The following is a 16,200-nucleotide window of genomic DNA, read 5'->3' as shown; positions in this document are numbered from 1 at the left end:
GGGAGGTGATGTTGAGATTGTATAAGACGTTGGTGTGGCCTAATTTGGAGTTCTGTGTGCAGTTCTGGTCGCCTAATTATAGGAAGGATATAAACAGAGTGGAGAGAGTGCAGAGAAGGTTTACCAGAATGTTGCCTGGGTTTAAGCATCTGGAGTATGGGGAGAGATTGGACAGATTGGGTCTTTATTCTTTGGAGCGTAGAAGGTTGAGAGGGGATTTGATAGAAGTATTTAAGATTATGAAAGGGATAGACAGAATGGATGTGGATAGACTATTTCCGTTAAGAGGAGGAAAGTTTAAAACAAGAGGACATGAGTTAAGAATTAAGGGACAGAGGTTTAGAGGTAACATGAGGGGGAACTTCTTTACTCAGAGAGTGGTAGCTGTGTGGAATGATCTTCCGGGAGAAATAGTGGCGGCGGAGTCAATTGTATTATTTAAGAAAAGGTTGGACAGGTATATGGATGAGAAGAAGATGGAGGGTTATGGGCATTGTGCAGGGAGGTGGGATTAGAAAGGGGTGTTTGGTTCGGTGCGGACTAGAAGGGCCTAATGGCCTGTTTCCGTGCTGTAATTGTTATGTCTGTCGATTAAAGGACTAAATATATTTTACAGTATACTTCAGAATCCATGCAGAATACCAGCAAATCTATTGGCTGCATCAACCATTCAACAACTTAGCACTACTGCCGGAAAGCTCAGCCGCAAGACTGGTACCCAAGGAAGGATCGAATTAACTGGGGATCACACGGGTACTCTCCTTGTGAAAAAAGGGCACTGGCCAAGTATGAGAAGTGTCTTAACAGGAAAGAATATCGCAGTAAAGGGGTACTGTAGAAGAACGGAACAGATAGAGAGAGTGTATGTAAAAGGTTGACCGAGCTCGAAGGAGAAATCAGTGTCTGGATGAGATGTATCCGAAAATACAAATGGTGGAGCATGAGGTTCCAGCGCCACTTCAGCTCCATACAATGGTGACCTCTCGTATTTATTAACAATATTGATTTTAATATAGGTACATATGTATATGTATTGTCTGGATTTGTGTTATGTCTGAACGTAAGTTTTGCACTGTTCTGCACCGTGGACCCGAGAACGCTATTTCATCTGGTTGTACTGGGACAATCGGATGATAAATAAACTTGAATTAGTTTCCTCAGCAAGAAAGTAAGACTAAATAATCTACTCATTTTTCAGTTGCAGGAGGCTGTGCCAGAATGCTGGAGGTTTGTAAACAATGCATCCTTGTTCAATAAAACCATAAAATATTACACCACAGAAACAGGCCCCTTCGGCCCTTCTGATCCGTGCCAAACCATTTTTTTTGGCCTAGTCCCACTGACCTGCACCGAGTCCATAGTCCTTCATACCCCTCCCATCCATGTACCTGTCCAAATTCATCTTAAATGTTAAAACTTAGCCCATATTCACCACTTAAAGCTGTCAGCTCATTCCACACTCCCACCATTCTCTTTGTGAAGAAGTCCCCCCTCATGTTCCTCCTAAACTTTTCCCTTTTCACCCTTAGCCCATGTCCTCTGGTTTCTATTGACAGTGGAAAAAAAACTATCTACATTTAGTCTGTCTGTTCCCCCCCACTCATAATTTTAAATACCTCTATCAAATCTCCCCTCATTCTTCTAACCTGTTTAACTTTTCCCCATAACTCAGTTCCTGAAGTCCCAGCAACATCCCAGTAAATCTTCCCTGCACTCTTTCTATCTTACTGATATCTTTCCTGAGGTTAGGTGACCAAAATTGCACACAATTCTCCGAATTTGGCCTCATCAATGTCTTATCCAACTTTAACGTGGTCACATTCCAAATCCTGGACTCAATACTTTGATTTATGAAGGCCAATATGCCAAAGGCTCTCTTTACAACCCTATGTTCTACTTTCAGGGAATTATGTATCTCTCCGTTCTACTGCACTCCTCAGTGCCCTACTATTTACCATGATGGAGAAACACATCACTTTGAAATACATTACTTAAACGCATCACATTGTTTTTAACTACTTTAATGCAGTAACAGAAAGGGTTGAGGATGTGCATTGGCTAGTGCCTCAAGAAATTTATAATTCAGATCTCCATGTTAATTTACAGTAAAAATTCTAAAATCCAGACTGCTCGGGGTTTGGGTCGGACCAGATTTTTCCGGATTCTCAGGCAGTACTTTAAAAATTCAAATTCAAGAAGAAATCAGCAAGAGATGAACAGGTAAGTTTTGATAGTTTATTCATTAGCAAATACAATATGCTTCATTTATCAAAATGAACAGTTTTAAAGAATAAAAGTCAACCCATGACAAAAATGTCAACAATTTTTTCACTACAAAAAAAGAGCATGTAATGGTTGAAATTATGTTTAAAATGAACACTGTAAAAGAAAAATACAATGTACAAATTAATTCCTTTGTAATAAGATTACCTGTATTAAGCGTGGTCGCTTATTGATGCTGTGCATCTGTGGCGCTTACACACATGCACCAGAAGCCCACTAAATTTAAAAGGTTTGAGAGTCTGGATTTCTGAGCTTTTACTGTAACAACGGGAACCTGAACGTTGCTAGCATGCCAGCATTAATTTTTCTACCCCACTACCCCTCAACTCAGCAAGCAGTTACAGTCAACCATAAAACAGACTGCTTTGCCAAACTGAAGTCCGGGTATTTAAATTTTAAATTATATTTAGACGTACAGCCCACAAGCCCAAATACCCCAATTAACCTACATTTTGAAGGGTGGGAGGAAACTGGAGCCCCCCAGGGAAAACTCACGCAGACAATGGGGAGAACGTTCAAACTCCTCACAGGCAGCGTCAGACTCAATATGCTCCAGATGCTGTGATTGTAGTAAACATACAAAATGCTGGAGGAACTCAGCTAGTCTATAGGAGTCAAAGATACGTTGCCGATGTTTCAGGCCTGAGCCCTTCTTCAAGGTTAAATCAGAAAAGGCAGAAGCATAAAGTCTCAGAATTAAACCATGGGGGAGGAATCAAGACCAACAAAAGGTGTTGATTGGATGTGATAAGAGACTAGGTAAAATTTATCATGTCTGTGAGAGAGAGGTCGGGGAAAGAAGGATGTGGGGAGGGAGGGGGTGGTTTAATGATAGCCAGAGAAGTCGATATTAATGCCATCCAGCTGGAAGGCGTCTAGTCGGAAGATGAAGTGCTGTTCCTCTAATTTACAGGTGGTTTCAGTCTGGCAGTGCATGAGACCATGGACAGGCATGTCGGCAAGGGAATAGGATGGAGAACTGAAATGGGTGGCCACTGGGAGATCCACGCTATTGCGGCAGAGGTTTACCCTTATTTTCAACGGAGCTCCTTCCTCACAGGCCGTCATCCTGCGTGCCTCCCTGGCAGTTTTAATCCTTCTCCACTGCACTACATTTCACACATTTAAATGTACTTTAAACTACACATCAGCAAACTTTCAATTTAACTCACTGGTACACATGCCTTCAAGCATGGTGCAAAGTAACATTATTGAACAAATGATCCACAAAACTCAGACTTTAAATGTGGTAAGATACAAATTTGAATTCAGCTGAATCTTGAAAATTATTATTGGTGAAATGTTGGATTATGACTTAATATCGAGCTCATTTGCTGATACCCTTCAGAGAACGAGTTCAGCCAGATCAAAGCTCAAGAGACTCCAGCCCCACAGCCATGAGCTACCCACTTCACTGCACCGTACCAAAGGCAGTGGATCACCAGCATCCAGAGAACATGAAGGGAATGGGAGAACTTGCAAGCAATGCTCGCATCCTGAAAAGGAACGTACAGAAGACTGTGCCCAGATCTCACTGAAATACCACTGGCATGATTACAGAAGTTGAGTGAAACACAAAAGTCTGCAGACATTGTGATTGTAGTCAAAACACAGAAATGCCGGAGGAGCTCAGATGGTCTTGCAGGATCCATAGGAGGGAAAAATATACTATTTATCTTCTCAGATATATATAGGCTGCTGTGAAATCTGCTGAGTTCCTCCAGCATTTCTGTGTTTTGGCATAATTAGATGTACATTAGTACATCTGCTTAATTCTGCATCATGTTATATACTCCAAACCATTCCATTCTTTTTTTGAATGAATAATAATCTCTACCAAAATTGAGTCACTTCCACGGGGAGGTTACGGGGTTCAGCACGGAATGATTGAAGCAGGGAAGTGCTGATCTGCAACACACCAAGTGTATTGTCCAAGAATTACCAGAGATGGGGAGATCGTACAAACTCCTAACAGACTGCACTGGATTCTAACCTGGGTCGCTGCCCCAGTATTAGCGTTGTGCTAATTGTGCCACCCACCCATGCTAACTGGGGAGCATTATATAACATGAATTTCTTTCAGTCCGAAAGAGTTTGGGACAGAGGTAAGTAAATTAAGAAACAGGAAGGTGGGGGAGGTGGCCTGTGTCTGGGAGAGTAGTGGAACTCAGCCCTATCCTTGAACCACATTCAGTTGTATTCCTGCTGGGAAAATCAAGGTTAGTCTTTGATTCAACCCCAGTAACCTTCACTGTCAAGTGCACAAGCTTTATGGCAGAATTGAAGTTCCACCTCTCCACGATAATTAAGTCCCAGATCCCCGGTTCCATTCTCCCACCTTCTCTAACCATTGTCTTCACAGAACCGAACACAATATTCCACATGGGACCCACGGAAAGGTTGGCGTAGTGGATAGCATAACGCTATTGCAGCACCAGCGACCCTGGTTCGAATCCAGCGCTGTCTGTAAGGAGTTTGTACGTTCTCCCCGCGCTTGCGTGTGTTTCCTCTGGATGCTCTGGTTTCGTCCCACATTCCAAAGATGTACAAGGTTTGTAAGTTAATTGGTCATGTGTATATTTGAACAGTGTGGGCTCATGTTCCAGAGGGACCTGTCACCGTGCTGGACTTTTCTGCCTGCTTATTTAAAAAAAGTATAAACTTCTCAAGTGAAAACACTGCTGAAGAAACTGGCAGGTCAAACTGGACTTTATATAGCAAAGATAAAAATAGATAACTAAAGTTTCAGGCTAGAGCCCTTCATCAAGGCATCAACTTTTTACCCAGTCATCTTCAAAAATATATCATGTCCTCTCAGTAAGTGATGTGGCCATTACAAGAGGACAATGGTAGATTTAGTGAATGGATACAATTTTTAGGACATAATGTGGAAAAGTGCGGTCATCACCTTTGGACCCATGAATCCGTGGTGATTTCCAGATGGTGGAAACACTCTGTTTTTGCGCATTATTTCTCAAGATCTGAAGAGATTGCTGGAATGTAGGATTATTGTCTCCAATATTCTAGCATGCAAAAGAGTACAAATCACCATATTCTGGTTAGATCACACTGGCATGTTGCATTCAGATCTGGGCAACAGGAAGCCTTTCCCCTTTTATATATATTGATAGATAGATTATAGACTTATATACGTACACACACACACACACACACACACACACACACACACACACACACACACACACACACACACACACACACACACACACACACACACACACACACATCTCTTCTCTTTTCCCTGTCTCCTTTCATAGAGCCAAATCAATTCTCGCCTTTCCTCTTATCATGTCCTTTTGTTGGTCTGGACCCCTCCCCCAGCCAATCTTGCTTTATCCTGACAGCTTTTTGTTCTTTGTATACTCCTTGAAAAAGGGCTCAGGCCTGAAACATCGGCAAAATATAAATTTTACATTTAGACCTACAGGCTCATTTTGGCCCACGAGTCTGTGCCACCCAATTGACCTACGACCCAGGTACATTTTTGAACTTTATCTCCTGTGGACGCTGCGAGTTCCTCCAGCATTTCTGTATTTTTACTACACACATCTGCAGACTTCTGTGTTTCACTCCTTTAGACAGGATGCAATGAAGAATCACTGGAATGATAGCAGGGTTAAAAGGCATAGATTGTAAGGTGGAGGGGGGGGCGGTTGCATAAACCAAGCTCGCATGGACATGAATGCAGAAATATGATGGTAGAATATAGAGTTGTCTACTGGCAGTTTGGAGGATCAGCGGGATCTTGGGATGCTCAAAGCAGCTGAGATGGTTGATTCTGTGATTAAGAAGGTATACATTAATTGTGGAATTGAATTTAGGAGCCGAGAGGTAATGTTGCAGCTACATAGGACCCAAGTCAGATGCAGTTCTGGTCACCTCACCACCAGAAGGATGTGGAAACCATAGAAAGGGTGCAAAGGAGATTTACAAGGATGTTGCCCAGATTAGCGAGCAGGCCTGATGAAAACAGGTTGAGTGAACTCGGCCTTTTCTCCTTGGAGTGGCGGAGGATGAGATGTGACCCAATAGAGGTGTTTAAGATGATGAGAGGCATTGATCGTGGATAGTCGACACTTTTTCCCCAGGGCTGAAATGGTTGCCACAAGAGGACACGGGGTTAAGGTGCTGGGGAGTAGATAACAGAGGAGATGTCAGGTGTAAATTCTTAACACAGAGAGTGGTGGGTGCATGGATAGAATACGTTAGGGTCCTTTATGAGACTTTTGGATAGGTATATGGAGGTTAGAAAAACAGAGGGCTATGGGAAAGCTGAGTAATTTCTACGGTAGGGACATGTTTGGCATAATTTTGTGGGACGAAGGGCCTGTATTGTGCTTTAGGTTTTCTGTTTCTATGTTGCTAAATTTGTAAGGATAGAGCTAATTTAAGTGATTTAATTTAAGACTGTGGAAAGAAACCATTTCCTTTAAAGGAGGGAGCTGCAGAACAAGGACACAAAGTCAGAAAATTAACCATCATAGGTGACAAAGCTCATCTTTGTTCAAAAACAGACCAAATCTGTCTTCACCAAGAAATTGTTGAGGCTGAAAAACAAGTGAAAATTGTAATATTAAGACCGACAGATGGTTGATAAGCTGGAGTTAAATGTTGCAGCAGGAAGGCAGCTGAAGTTTACCGCCGTGCCTGAATGGAAGGCAGACGTGAATCTGAATATGAGAATGGTCTCCTGCCACTTCATTTGTTGAGTGCAATAAAAACTCATTGGAAAATTACAGAGAGAGAAAAAAAACCTGCCCATGAAGAAACGCTTGCAGTGCTTAGGTCAGTGAAAGACTGGTTGTTGACCGTCTCCAGTCCAGCACATTTTCCATCACTGACTGCTCCATGGACAACGGCACAGAATTAGACAGAATATAGAGCACATCACATCTGTGATGGTCATGCTTCACAGAGTAAAGGGGAAGGGAAGAGAAACCAGAATCAATTCATCACTCCCAATGACTTTATGGAAGGATATGATGTAACAGGAATGGGCACTAAACAAGAGTTGTTTGCTTTTGATAACAACTTGCATTTAATAGCACTTCTGTTGTAGAAATGTACTTGAATGGCTTCAGAGGCACATTGCCAAACAAAATCTGAGCCTTTTCCACAGAAGACATTTGGACAGTTGCCCGACAGCTTTGCTACAGGTGAGTTTTAAGGACAGAGGCAGAAAAACAGAACCAAAAGCCTTGGCCATTGAAACCGCTGGTGAAACCACAGAAGGACAGCATTCAGCCCATAAAATCTATACTAGCTCCCTCCTGTCAGCACCATTCCCCAGCTCCCTTCTCCTTAACATGCCCAATCTCCTTTTGGTCTAGTTAAACTCCCTGGGACGGATCTACTTCCAGTATCCTTCCAGGCAGGGAAATCCAGTCCTGCACCATTTGTGGAGTGAGGAAGTCTTTCCCCCACATTCTAATGCCAGTCACCTTGAATCTGCGGCTTCAAGCTTCCCCCACCCCCCACCCCCACCCCCAGGTATGCTCGAGAAAGGCCCAGGATGGGAGGGATGCGGAGATCTCATAATCTTGTAGATGTGGAAGAGGAGGTACAGAGATAGCATTAACACACAACTCAATCTCCCTTTCTCTTAACCCCAGCATTCCTCCACCATCACCACAAAGCATGGAAACAGATTTATCAGCTCAACTAATCTATCTAATCTGGTCCTATTTGCCTCCATTTAGCCTCTATTCTTCCAAGCCAAGTGGTTCTCAACCTTTATTTTTCACTCGCGCAAGATAAAGGTACAGGTTCCATTATTGTCATGTAATACTACTTTTAAAATGTAACATACATGAAATTATTCAACTTTTGTCTATCATAGGGCAGACAGAGAGTCGCCACTTTATCCAGCGACCCCCACAGATACCATCTTAAGCAATCCCTTACTAACCACAGAGCACCTATGGTATTCTAGTTGGCCAGAAGGACCTGATACTGTGCTGTATCTCACAATTAAAAATTAAATTTATAAAGGTTTAGCTTGATTTCTACATTTTTTGCCTGCTTTTTTAAAAAACGATATAAATTCTTAAGTTAAAAATTCAATGCTGGAGAAACTCAGCAGGTCAAACAAAGATAGATACATAACTGACGTTTCGGGCTTAAGTTCATTATCAAGGCATAAATTTCTCTTATCTCGTCATCTTCAAATATGCACATTCATGCCCTCTCCATCAGTGATGTGGCTATTACAAGGGGACAATGCCTTCATTTTTTAATTTAGACATCCAGCACGGGAACAGGCCATTTCAGCCCATGAGTCCGTGCCACCCAATTAACCTACAACCCTGGTATGTACTCGTGGGCCAAAATGGCCTGTTCCCATGCTGGATGTCTAAATTAAAAATTAAAAGGTTGGCCACCCATGATGCTCTGTGTTTAGGATTAATTATGGTATGTGAGTGGGGAAAAAAGGTTGAAAAACACTGCTCTAACCATTTCCTATCAATTTAACCTGTCCAAATCTCCTTTAAATCCCATAACTGTACGCACCTTTACATGTTTTGATGTTAAATGGAGCAACATGTCTATTAAAATGCAAAACAAATAGAGAACTCTATTACTGAATACCAGCACATTTATAGCGAGTGCTTCATTGGAAAGGCAGGACCATGCATCAAATAATATGATAACAATGAAACAGTTGGGTGTAATTTAAAAAAAAATGAAATGGGGTATTTTTGTGAATTTTGACATCAGCTTCCTAAAAGTTTCTCAATGATTATCTGCGGCGTGCTGGGCTGTGTTCAATAACCAGAGCAATAAACTTTGCTGATCCTACAACCACAACCAGAGGTGAAACATGAAAATCTGTAAAAACATTGGAGTAACTCAGCAGGTCAAGCTAACTTATACTGTACCTTTTTGCTATATAAAGTACACTGACCAGCGGAGTTTGTCCAGCATTCTGTTTTTACTTATACCTTGATGAAGGGCTCAAGCTGGAAATGTTGGTTATCTTTGCTATATAAAGTACACCGTTTGACTTGCTGAGTTCCTCTGGCAGTTCATTTCAGATACTGTACAGGAAGGTTATGTAGGACTAGATGTTAATATCCCTTATTGCATTCCTGAGACTTGCTGTCTAGACTCTGCGGGGCGGCCAAGTGAGTGGTGGCATCTTCTGGGTGATCAAGTGGGCGCCCTCCTTCCTCATTGTTTCACTGATAGATCCACAACATCTCCGGAGGGTTCAGTAGTGAATCCTGGCTTGGCGGGCTCACCCCCTAGATGCCATTCACTCACTTGGGCACCCAGGTGGAATCCTTTCTCCTCATCCAAAGCCATTGACTACCCTCTTCAGCAGCTCTGGAGAGATCTTTGACTGCTTGTCGGTGTGTCTTTCCTCGCACTCCCAACTCCTGGAGTAGCCTGGATGTCGACGTGGCTACAAATCCTCTGCGGCCTACTTCAACCGGTCGGACCCTTGCCTTCCAGCCACATTGCTGCACATCAGCTCCAAGCTCAGCGCAAAAGAGATGCCCTTCAGGACCCATTTAAATCTTGCCCGCCCAACCTTCAACCTATGCCCTCAGGTTTTAGAACCTCTACCCTCAGAAAAACTCTGTAACCATCCTCCTTTTCCATGCCGCTCATGATTTGCATGAATCTACCCCTCAGCTTCCTCTGCTACAGGGGGAAATGTCCCAGTTTCCCCAGCTTCTCCTTCTCCCTCAAGCCCTCCAGTCCTGCCTGCAATCTCAAGAATCTTCAGCTACAGTGTGCTGCTATAACAGTCAATGCATGAACAAACAGCAGACACAAAAGCCTCATGTTAATTTCGAGCAGAGCAGGGAAGTGATGGGGGTTGGGAGGGGGGGGGGGGTAAATTGAACGCAGCATTTGAGCACCAAGTTCAAAAGTCAGATTCCTCGCTGAAAGGACGAAAACTCGCCCACAACAAAAAGAATAAAATCCACCCTCTCCCCTCCTGGCAACATCGCTGTACTGGAAAGAATGGGGGGGGGGGGGGGGGAAGGGTAGGGAGGAGATGAAAGAAAAAGTGAGTAAGAGAGAAAGAAACTGGGGGAGAGAGGGACAAAGAGGAGAGAGAGAGAGGGGGAGAGAAGGGGGGAGAGAGAGAGGGTCATGGATGAGAGGCAAAAACAAAAGAATTTGGAGAAGGGAACATTGCAGCAGTGTTTGACAGCCCGTGCCTCGTTCTAGTCAGACAATGGAGCGGGTTAATGTTCGCTCAGCAATGCCGAGTGGCGGGGATCAAGCCTCTCAGCCACAATGCCAAGTAAAACTCCCCGCACCCTCCCTGCGCTGGATCCACCTCTGGGTTTCCTGCGGATCATTCCAGCCCTTACAAAAAGTCTGGGAACCCCTTCACCATTCCACCTCGCCTGCGCGCAATTGTTGGTTCCCAGGGATACAGAGTCCTGGAGGATTACCAATGCTCCAGCCGATCTCCGCAGCCCTTTGCTGCGTCGCCGACCACCTACCCCTTTTGTTTCTCATTGAAAATAATCGACTGATATTTTGAATTGCTGAAGGGGAGGGGTATGCGGTCTCACTGCCAGAATTCCGAGCTCCCTACCCACGCCTGATGAAGGCCATGTAACAAAAAAAACAAGTGGGATCAAGCAGTTCGGGAAGGGGGGAGAGATCCTCCACCTTCAAGTTCCTGCGGGTCCCGTTAACATCCCATGACAAGCAGATGCAGCCAAGCTCTGGAATTTTATTCACAGCCAAACTGATGATTTACCACCTCTCCCCAAACTCCCAGCGGGAGGGGCTCCCAAAATAATAGGACCCTCTTCCCGACCCCGTAGTCCACGTTTCGATTAAAAACACTCGTGCGCATTGTTACGGGGCAAAATTACTCGGCTCAACCAATATAAGGGTTGCAGAAAATCCACGTTTTGGTGTTAAACGGAGCAAGATTGCAAACACACATGAACTGCATTGGAAAAGCGCCGCCGTGCATCAAGCAGAAGAATGGTTCTTAAAAACAATATTACAGTTGGGTGCTATTTTTTTTTAATAAATCAGTGTGCCTTTTGAAATCCGCTTCCTCAGTGAAAATTCTCCACATCTGTTGCGCTGGGCTGTTTTCCATAACCAGATCAATGAACTTTGCAAGGCACCGTGATTGAATTAAAAACACAGCGCAGGAGAAACTCCGCAGGTCAATCTTGACGAAGGGCTCAAGCTTCTCCAGCGGTGTCGTTTTTTTTTAGTTTCAATCTTAACTTGCAACCTGTAGTTGGTTTAATTTAGTCCCAATGCAAGAGGGGGTTCTCGGGGCGTTGGAGAAAGGCAGCCTCCAAGTGGCCCGGCACCGCAGTTGCTGTGAAAAGCAGTGATTTGCAACCGAGGAAAACCATTCCCACGGTCGCTGCGAGTGCGTTTTCGATACTTTACAAAACCTCTCGCTGATCCTCACTCGCCCTGATCGCTGCAGCCACTCCTGGGCTACTCCTTAAATGAAACCGTACCTTCGCTCAGCGCCGCCAGCAAGAGTCCCCAAAGTAAATTCCAGAGTTTTAAATCCCCCATGGCTCGCAGGTTTTAAAGTTCCGAGGTTTCCTCCAATTCCTTGATTAACTTATACATCCATTCAAATGTGGAGCCCAGGATTCCTTGGTTAACATCGGGCAAGACGAAGAGGAGAGTTTTAATTTGGTGGGGGAGAGAGAGAAAGCGTCGGGACAATCCTCGGCTCGAACCCTCGATCCCGCGTCTCCAAACTTCAGAGCAAACTTTTTGAAAAAGTTTAACAGGGCACTCTGCCTTGAGCACTGGCACGCAAGGCTGTATCCCTCCGCGCAAGGCCGAGGGGGGGGGGGGGCAGTGATGCGGTGGAACTGTCCCAATTGACTGGGTACAGTACTCACCGGATTACTGCTGCTCAGGAACTCCTAGACAACAGCTCCTCCGTCTCATCAACAAGTCCTTTCTGACTTTGACTGGGGGGTTGGGAAGAAAAAAATCTGCTTGAACTATTTCTTCTTAAAGACACACACAAAACAAAAAAATTACTGTGCAGCCTCTTGCAAGTTTCCTTCTTTCTCATTGAGAAAGCTGGTGTTTTTTTTTAAAAACCTGATAATGACGCAAAGAGTTGAGAAATCTAGCAGAGGGGAAGTATCTTGAGAGTTTGAAGGGCAAGAATTGTTATTCATGCAAGAGTGCTTTAGCATCTATTTCTAGTGAGACATTGTGATGAATCTTTCACGCCTGAAATTTGCCTTTCCTTGAAAATGGGGGGGATAATCTCCTGGAAGTCAGCTCGGTTTCAAAGGGAGGTCTTTAAAATGGGAAGAGGGTCCATAGAAAAGCTGGGAGGGTCACTGATTGGGAAAAGGGAGCCCACAAAAGTAGAGAGTGTCCCTTTAAAAGTGGGCAGCCTTGCCTGTTCACACACACACACTAAGAATTGTGGAAATATTCCTCTAAAAATGAGGCGACACAAGAAAGTCTTCCAGACACTGTGATGGTAGAAAATATGCAGACGTGCTGGAGGTGCTCAACAGGTTCCGCAGCGTCCATCGGAGGTAAAAACCCAATTGTAGCTCAGTGTCCTGTCGAGAGCAAAGATCACCAACCTTGATGAAGGGCCGGAGTCCGAAACGCTGGAGATGTATCTTTATCATTGCTCTCGACAGGACACTGTTTCTCCAGCGTGGTGCAGACTTTCGTATCGCCGATGCCTCTGGTCTGCGAGCCGAAAAGTGGGGCAGGGGTCGCTTTCAAATGGGAAGATTGCTCCTTTAAAGATTGGACCCCTTTCAAAGGGTCTGGGGGGGTGGGGGGGAAGGGAGGAGAAGACCCAATTAAAAGTGGGAATGGTCTCCTTTGAAAGAGTGGGCAAGTACCAGTTTCAGAGCCCAGGATGCCTCTGCGAAGGTACTCTTTTCCCCACCCCTCCTCCTTGGAGCCCGGCAACGCAGTGAGCTGATAAATCAGGTTTTTGCAGCAAATGGCGTTGTAGTATTCCTTGTCTGCAACACTGGGGTCATGTAACACGAGAGTGGGGGTGGGGGAGCAGCAGCACTTGAGGTCTAGGAAAGGAGAGACAGATAAGAAATAATATTGCAAAGAATGAAAACTTGGTGAGGCAAAGCAGAAGTTTCCAACCCTTGTGGTCTACCAGTGAAATGCTCCTGTTCTCGTTCCCCACTTTAATTACTTATAAGCAGTGAACAAAATTATATATTTTTGCCTGTGCTCTGTCCTGATTGAACAATTGTATAGGGCAATGGTTTTCAAACTTTTTCTTTCCACCCACATACTACCTTGAGTAATCCCTATGCCACAAGTGCTCTGTAATTAGTAAGGGATTACTCAAGGTGGTATGTGAGTGGGGGGTGGGGGAGATTGAGAACCACTGGTGTAGACCCAGTTGTTACTGAGGAATATTGTCATTGGCCCATTTCCTTTGGAGTTAGGAGACCGTGCACATAACGAGTCCATTAGATGCGGCTAAAACAGTGGTTTTCAAACTTTTTCTTTCCACTCACATGCCATCTTAAGCAATCCCTTACTAATCACAGAGAACCTTTGGCATAAGGTTACATTACCCCTCCATAAATCTTCGTCCGCGAAGCCAAGCCAAAGAAAAGAAAGAGCAGAGTAAAGAGAGCATGGCCTGGGAGGTGTAGGTAGGTCCTTGAGGATAGAGGCAGCTTTCTTAAGACAGTACCTCTTGTGGATGTCCTCGATGGCATGAAGACTGATGCCTGTGATGTCGCTGGCTGAGTTAACAATGCTTTGGAGAGACTCAGCTGGGCAAACAGTATTCTTTGATAGCAAAAATAGATATATAACCAATGTTTGCGTCAAGAATGCATTTTTACTTCAATCACAGTGCCTGCAGACTTTCATGTTTTACTCTTATCTCTGAATAGCTGTGATTGTTTTTAAAAATTATTTCGTCTGGGAACATTGGTTAATTCCTTGAAAAGGGTAAATGATCCCATTTTATCTTTGCTTTACCCACTCTTAACGTACAATTCGTTACGCTATACTTGTGGTTTTCAAACTTTTTCATTCCGTGTCTGCCTGTCTCTTTACTCTGCTACCATCAGGAAAAAGGTAGAGGAGCCTGAAAACGAGCCCCCAGCAGTACAAAGCTTCTTCCCGCTGCCATCAGATTCCTAAATAAACAGTGACGCCTCTTCACTTTGTCTACTTCTTGTACTCTTTTATTCATTTTGAGATGTGGTTGATAGAAATGTTGGCACTACATTGCTGCCACAAAACAACAAATTTCATGACGTGTTCATGACCATCACTTCTGATTCTGATTGTATTTTTACAGCTGTCCTGATTCAGATTTAAAAGAAAATTCACTTCCTGAGATTTGTCCACTAACATGGCCCCGGATTTGATCCTGCCCAGATCCACGGGGGTGTTGGGGAAGGGGATAATACAGGTCAGGGTCCCTGGCAAAGGCTGGGTTCTCACCAAAGGCCACACATTTGTAATGGTGAGGTGGGCAATGTAATGGAGAACAGACAGTGAGTGCTGTTGGAACTATTGCCATTCTTCAGGGGCTGCTGGCCTTGGGTAGTCATGCTCTAATGAGCAAGGCAATTATTTTACAAGGCAGGAAAGAAAAAAATAAAATTAAATGCATTATTAACCATATAACCACTTACAGCACAGAACAGGCCAGTTCGGCCCTACTAGTCCATGCCGTAACAAATCCCCACCCTCCTAGTCCCACTGACCAGCACCCAGTCCATACCCCTCCAGTCCTCTCCTCTCCATGTAACTATCCAGTCTTTCCTTAAATGTAACCAACGATCCCGCTTCAACCACGTCTGCCGGAAGCTCATTCCACATCCCTACCACCCTTTGCGTAAAGAAATTTTCCCTCATGTTCCCCTTATAATTTTCCCCCTTCAATCTTATATAACCATATAACCACTTACAGCACAGATAACAAACAGAGTTTGTTATCAAACTCCTATCAGTGCTTGGGGCCACACTGTCACGGAGGTAGACAAACAGAATCAAAAGTTATTGTCATGAACATGTCACAACATTTTTCACCATCATTACATGCGTAAATATTGCTATAAATTGCATTTTAGTAAGTAGATCTCAAAGTTTTTCAATTCAAGAAAGTTTTAGTCAAGTTTTGATTAATTTTGCCAGAAGTATATTTTCGCGTCTCCAACCTACGGCCCCCATGCCACGCCCCTCATTTTAAAAATAAATAAATCAGTGCTAAATATGAGAAAGTGAAGTAGTGGTTCGTTGCCCATTCACAAATCTGTTGGCAGAGGGAAGGAAGCTGGTCTTGTACCGTTGGGTGCTCATCTTCAGGCTCCTGTACCTCCTTCCTGATGATGGTAGCAGTGTGAAAGTGGATGGCCTGGGTGGTGAGGGTCCCTGAGAATAGAGGCTGCTTTCTCAATACACCACCTCCACTTCCTTAAGTAGAACAGAGAATGCTAGAAATGCTCACAGGATTAAGCAGTATCACTGGTGAAAGAATCTTTCAGGTGAAAGGTCAACAACTTGTAATGTTAACTCCTATTTTCTCCCTCCACAGATGCTGCCTGGCTCACTCATTCTTCCTTTGTATTTCAGATTTCCAGCATCTGCGGTTTCATTTCACTTTTAGGGTCTAGGTTTGGTGGCCGAGTTGAAGTTTCAGCTAAAGGATGGGATGTTAATTGGCTGATCATTTTCTTCCGAGAAAATATGGGCAAAAGTCACAGAGCAGTCAGAGTGTGTTTGTTCAAAATCATGGGTAAACTGACCAATAAAGCAGCAGGAAGGAGTACACATTCACACAAAGATTTTACAGTCAGTTCTGCCGTTGATATTTCGAGGACCGTGTGTGAAATGTTGATCATAGCTTGCTTCCAGATTTACGCCACTAGTACATGACACAAGTAGTAAATGTTTGCTTTCACA

At 44.0% G+C, this 16,200-nt stretch overlaps 1 protein-coding gene across 2 annotated transcripts in view; it reads right to left on the bottom strand.

Moving 5' to 3' along the window:
* Positions 1 to 16,200, bottom strand: part of notch3 (notch receptor 3) — a 298,038-nt gene that overhangs the window by 185,632 nt on the left and 96,206 nt on the right. The window contains exon 1 of one of the 2 annotated variants that reach the window (XM_069927328.1): positions 11,766 to 12,089. The exons of the other annotated variant lie outside the window; for it this stretch is intronic. Within the exon in view, the coding sequence (XP_069783429.1) occupies positions 11,766 to 11,826 (61 nt within the window). The 5' untranslated portion in view covers positions 11,827 to 12,089. Of the gene's footprint in view, positions 1 to 11,765; positions 12,090 to 16,200 lie in introns of those variants that run through there. 2 annotated transcript variants of the gene reach the window in all.

Source organism: Narcine bancroftii, chromosome 3 (assembly GCF_036971445.1).
Source record: "Narcine bancroftii isolate sNarBan1 chromosome 3, sNarBan1.hap1, whole genome shotgun sequence".
Lineage (NCBI taxonomy): Eukaryota > Metazoa > Chordata > Chondrichthyes > Torpediniformes > Narcinidae > Narcine > Narcine bancroftii.
The sequence above is the reverse complement of the archived record's forward strand: the minus strand, read 5'-3'. Positions and strand labels throughout refer to the sequence as shown.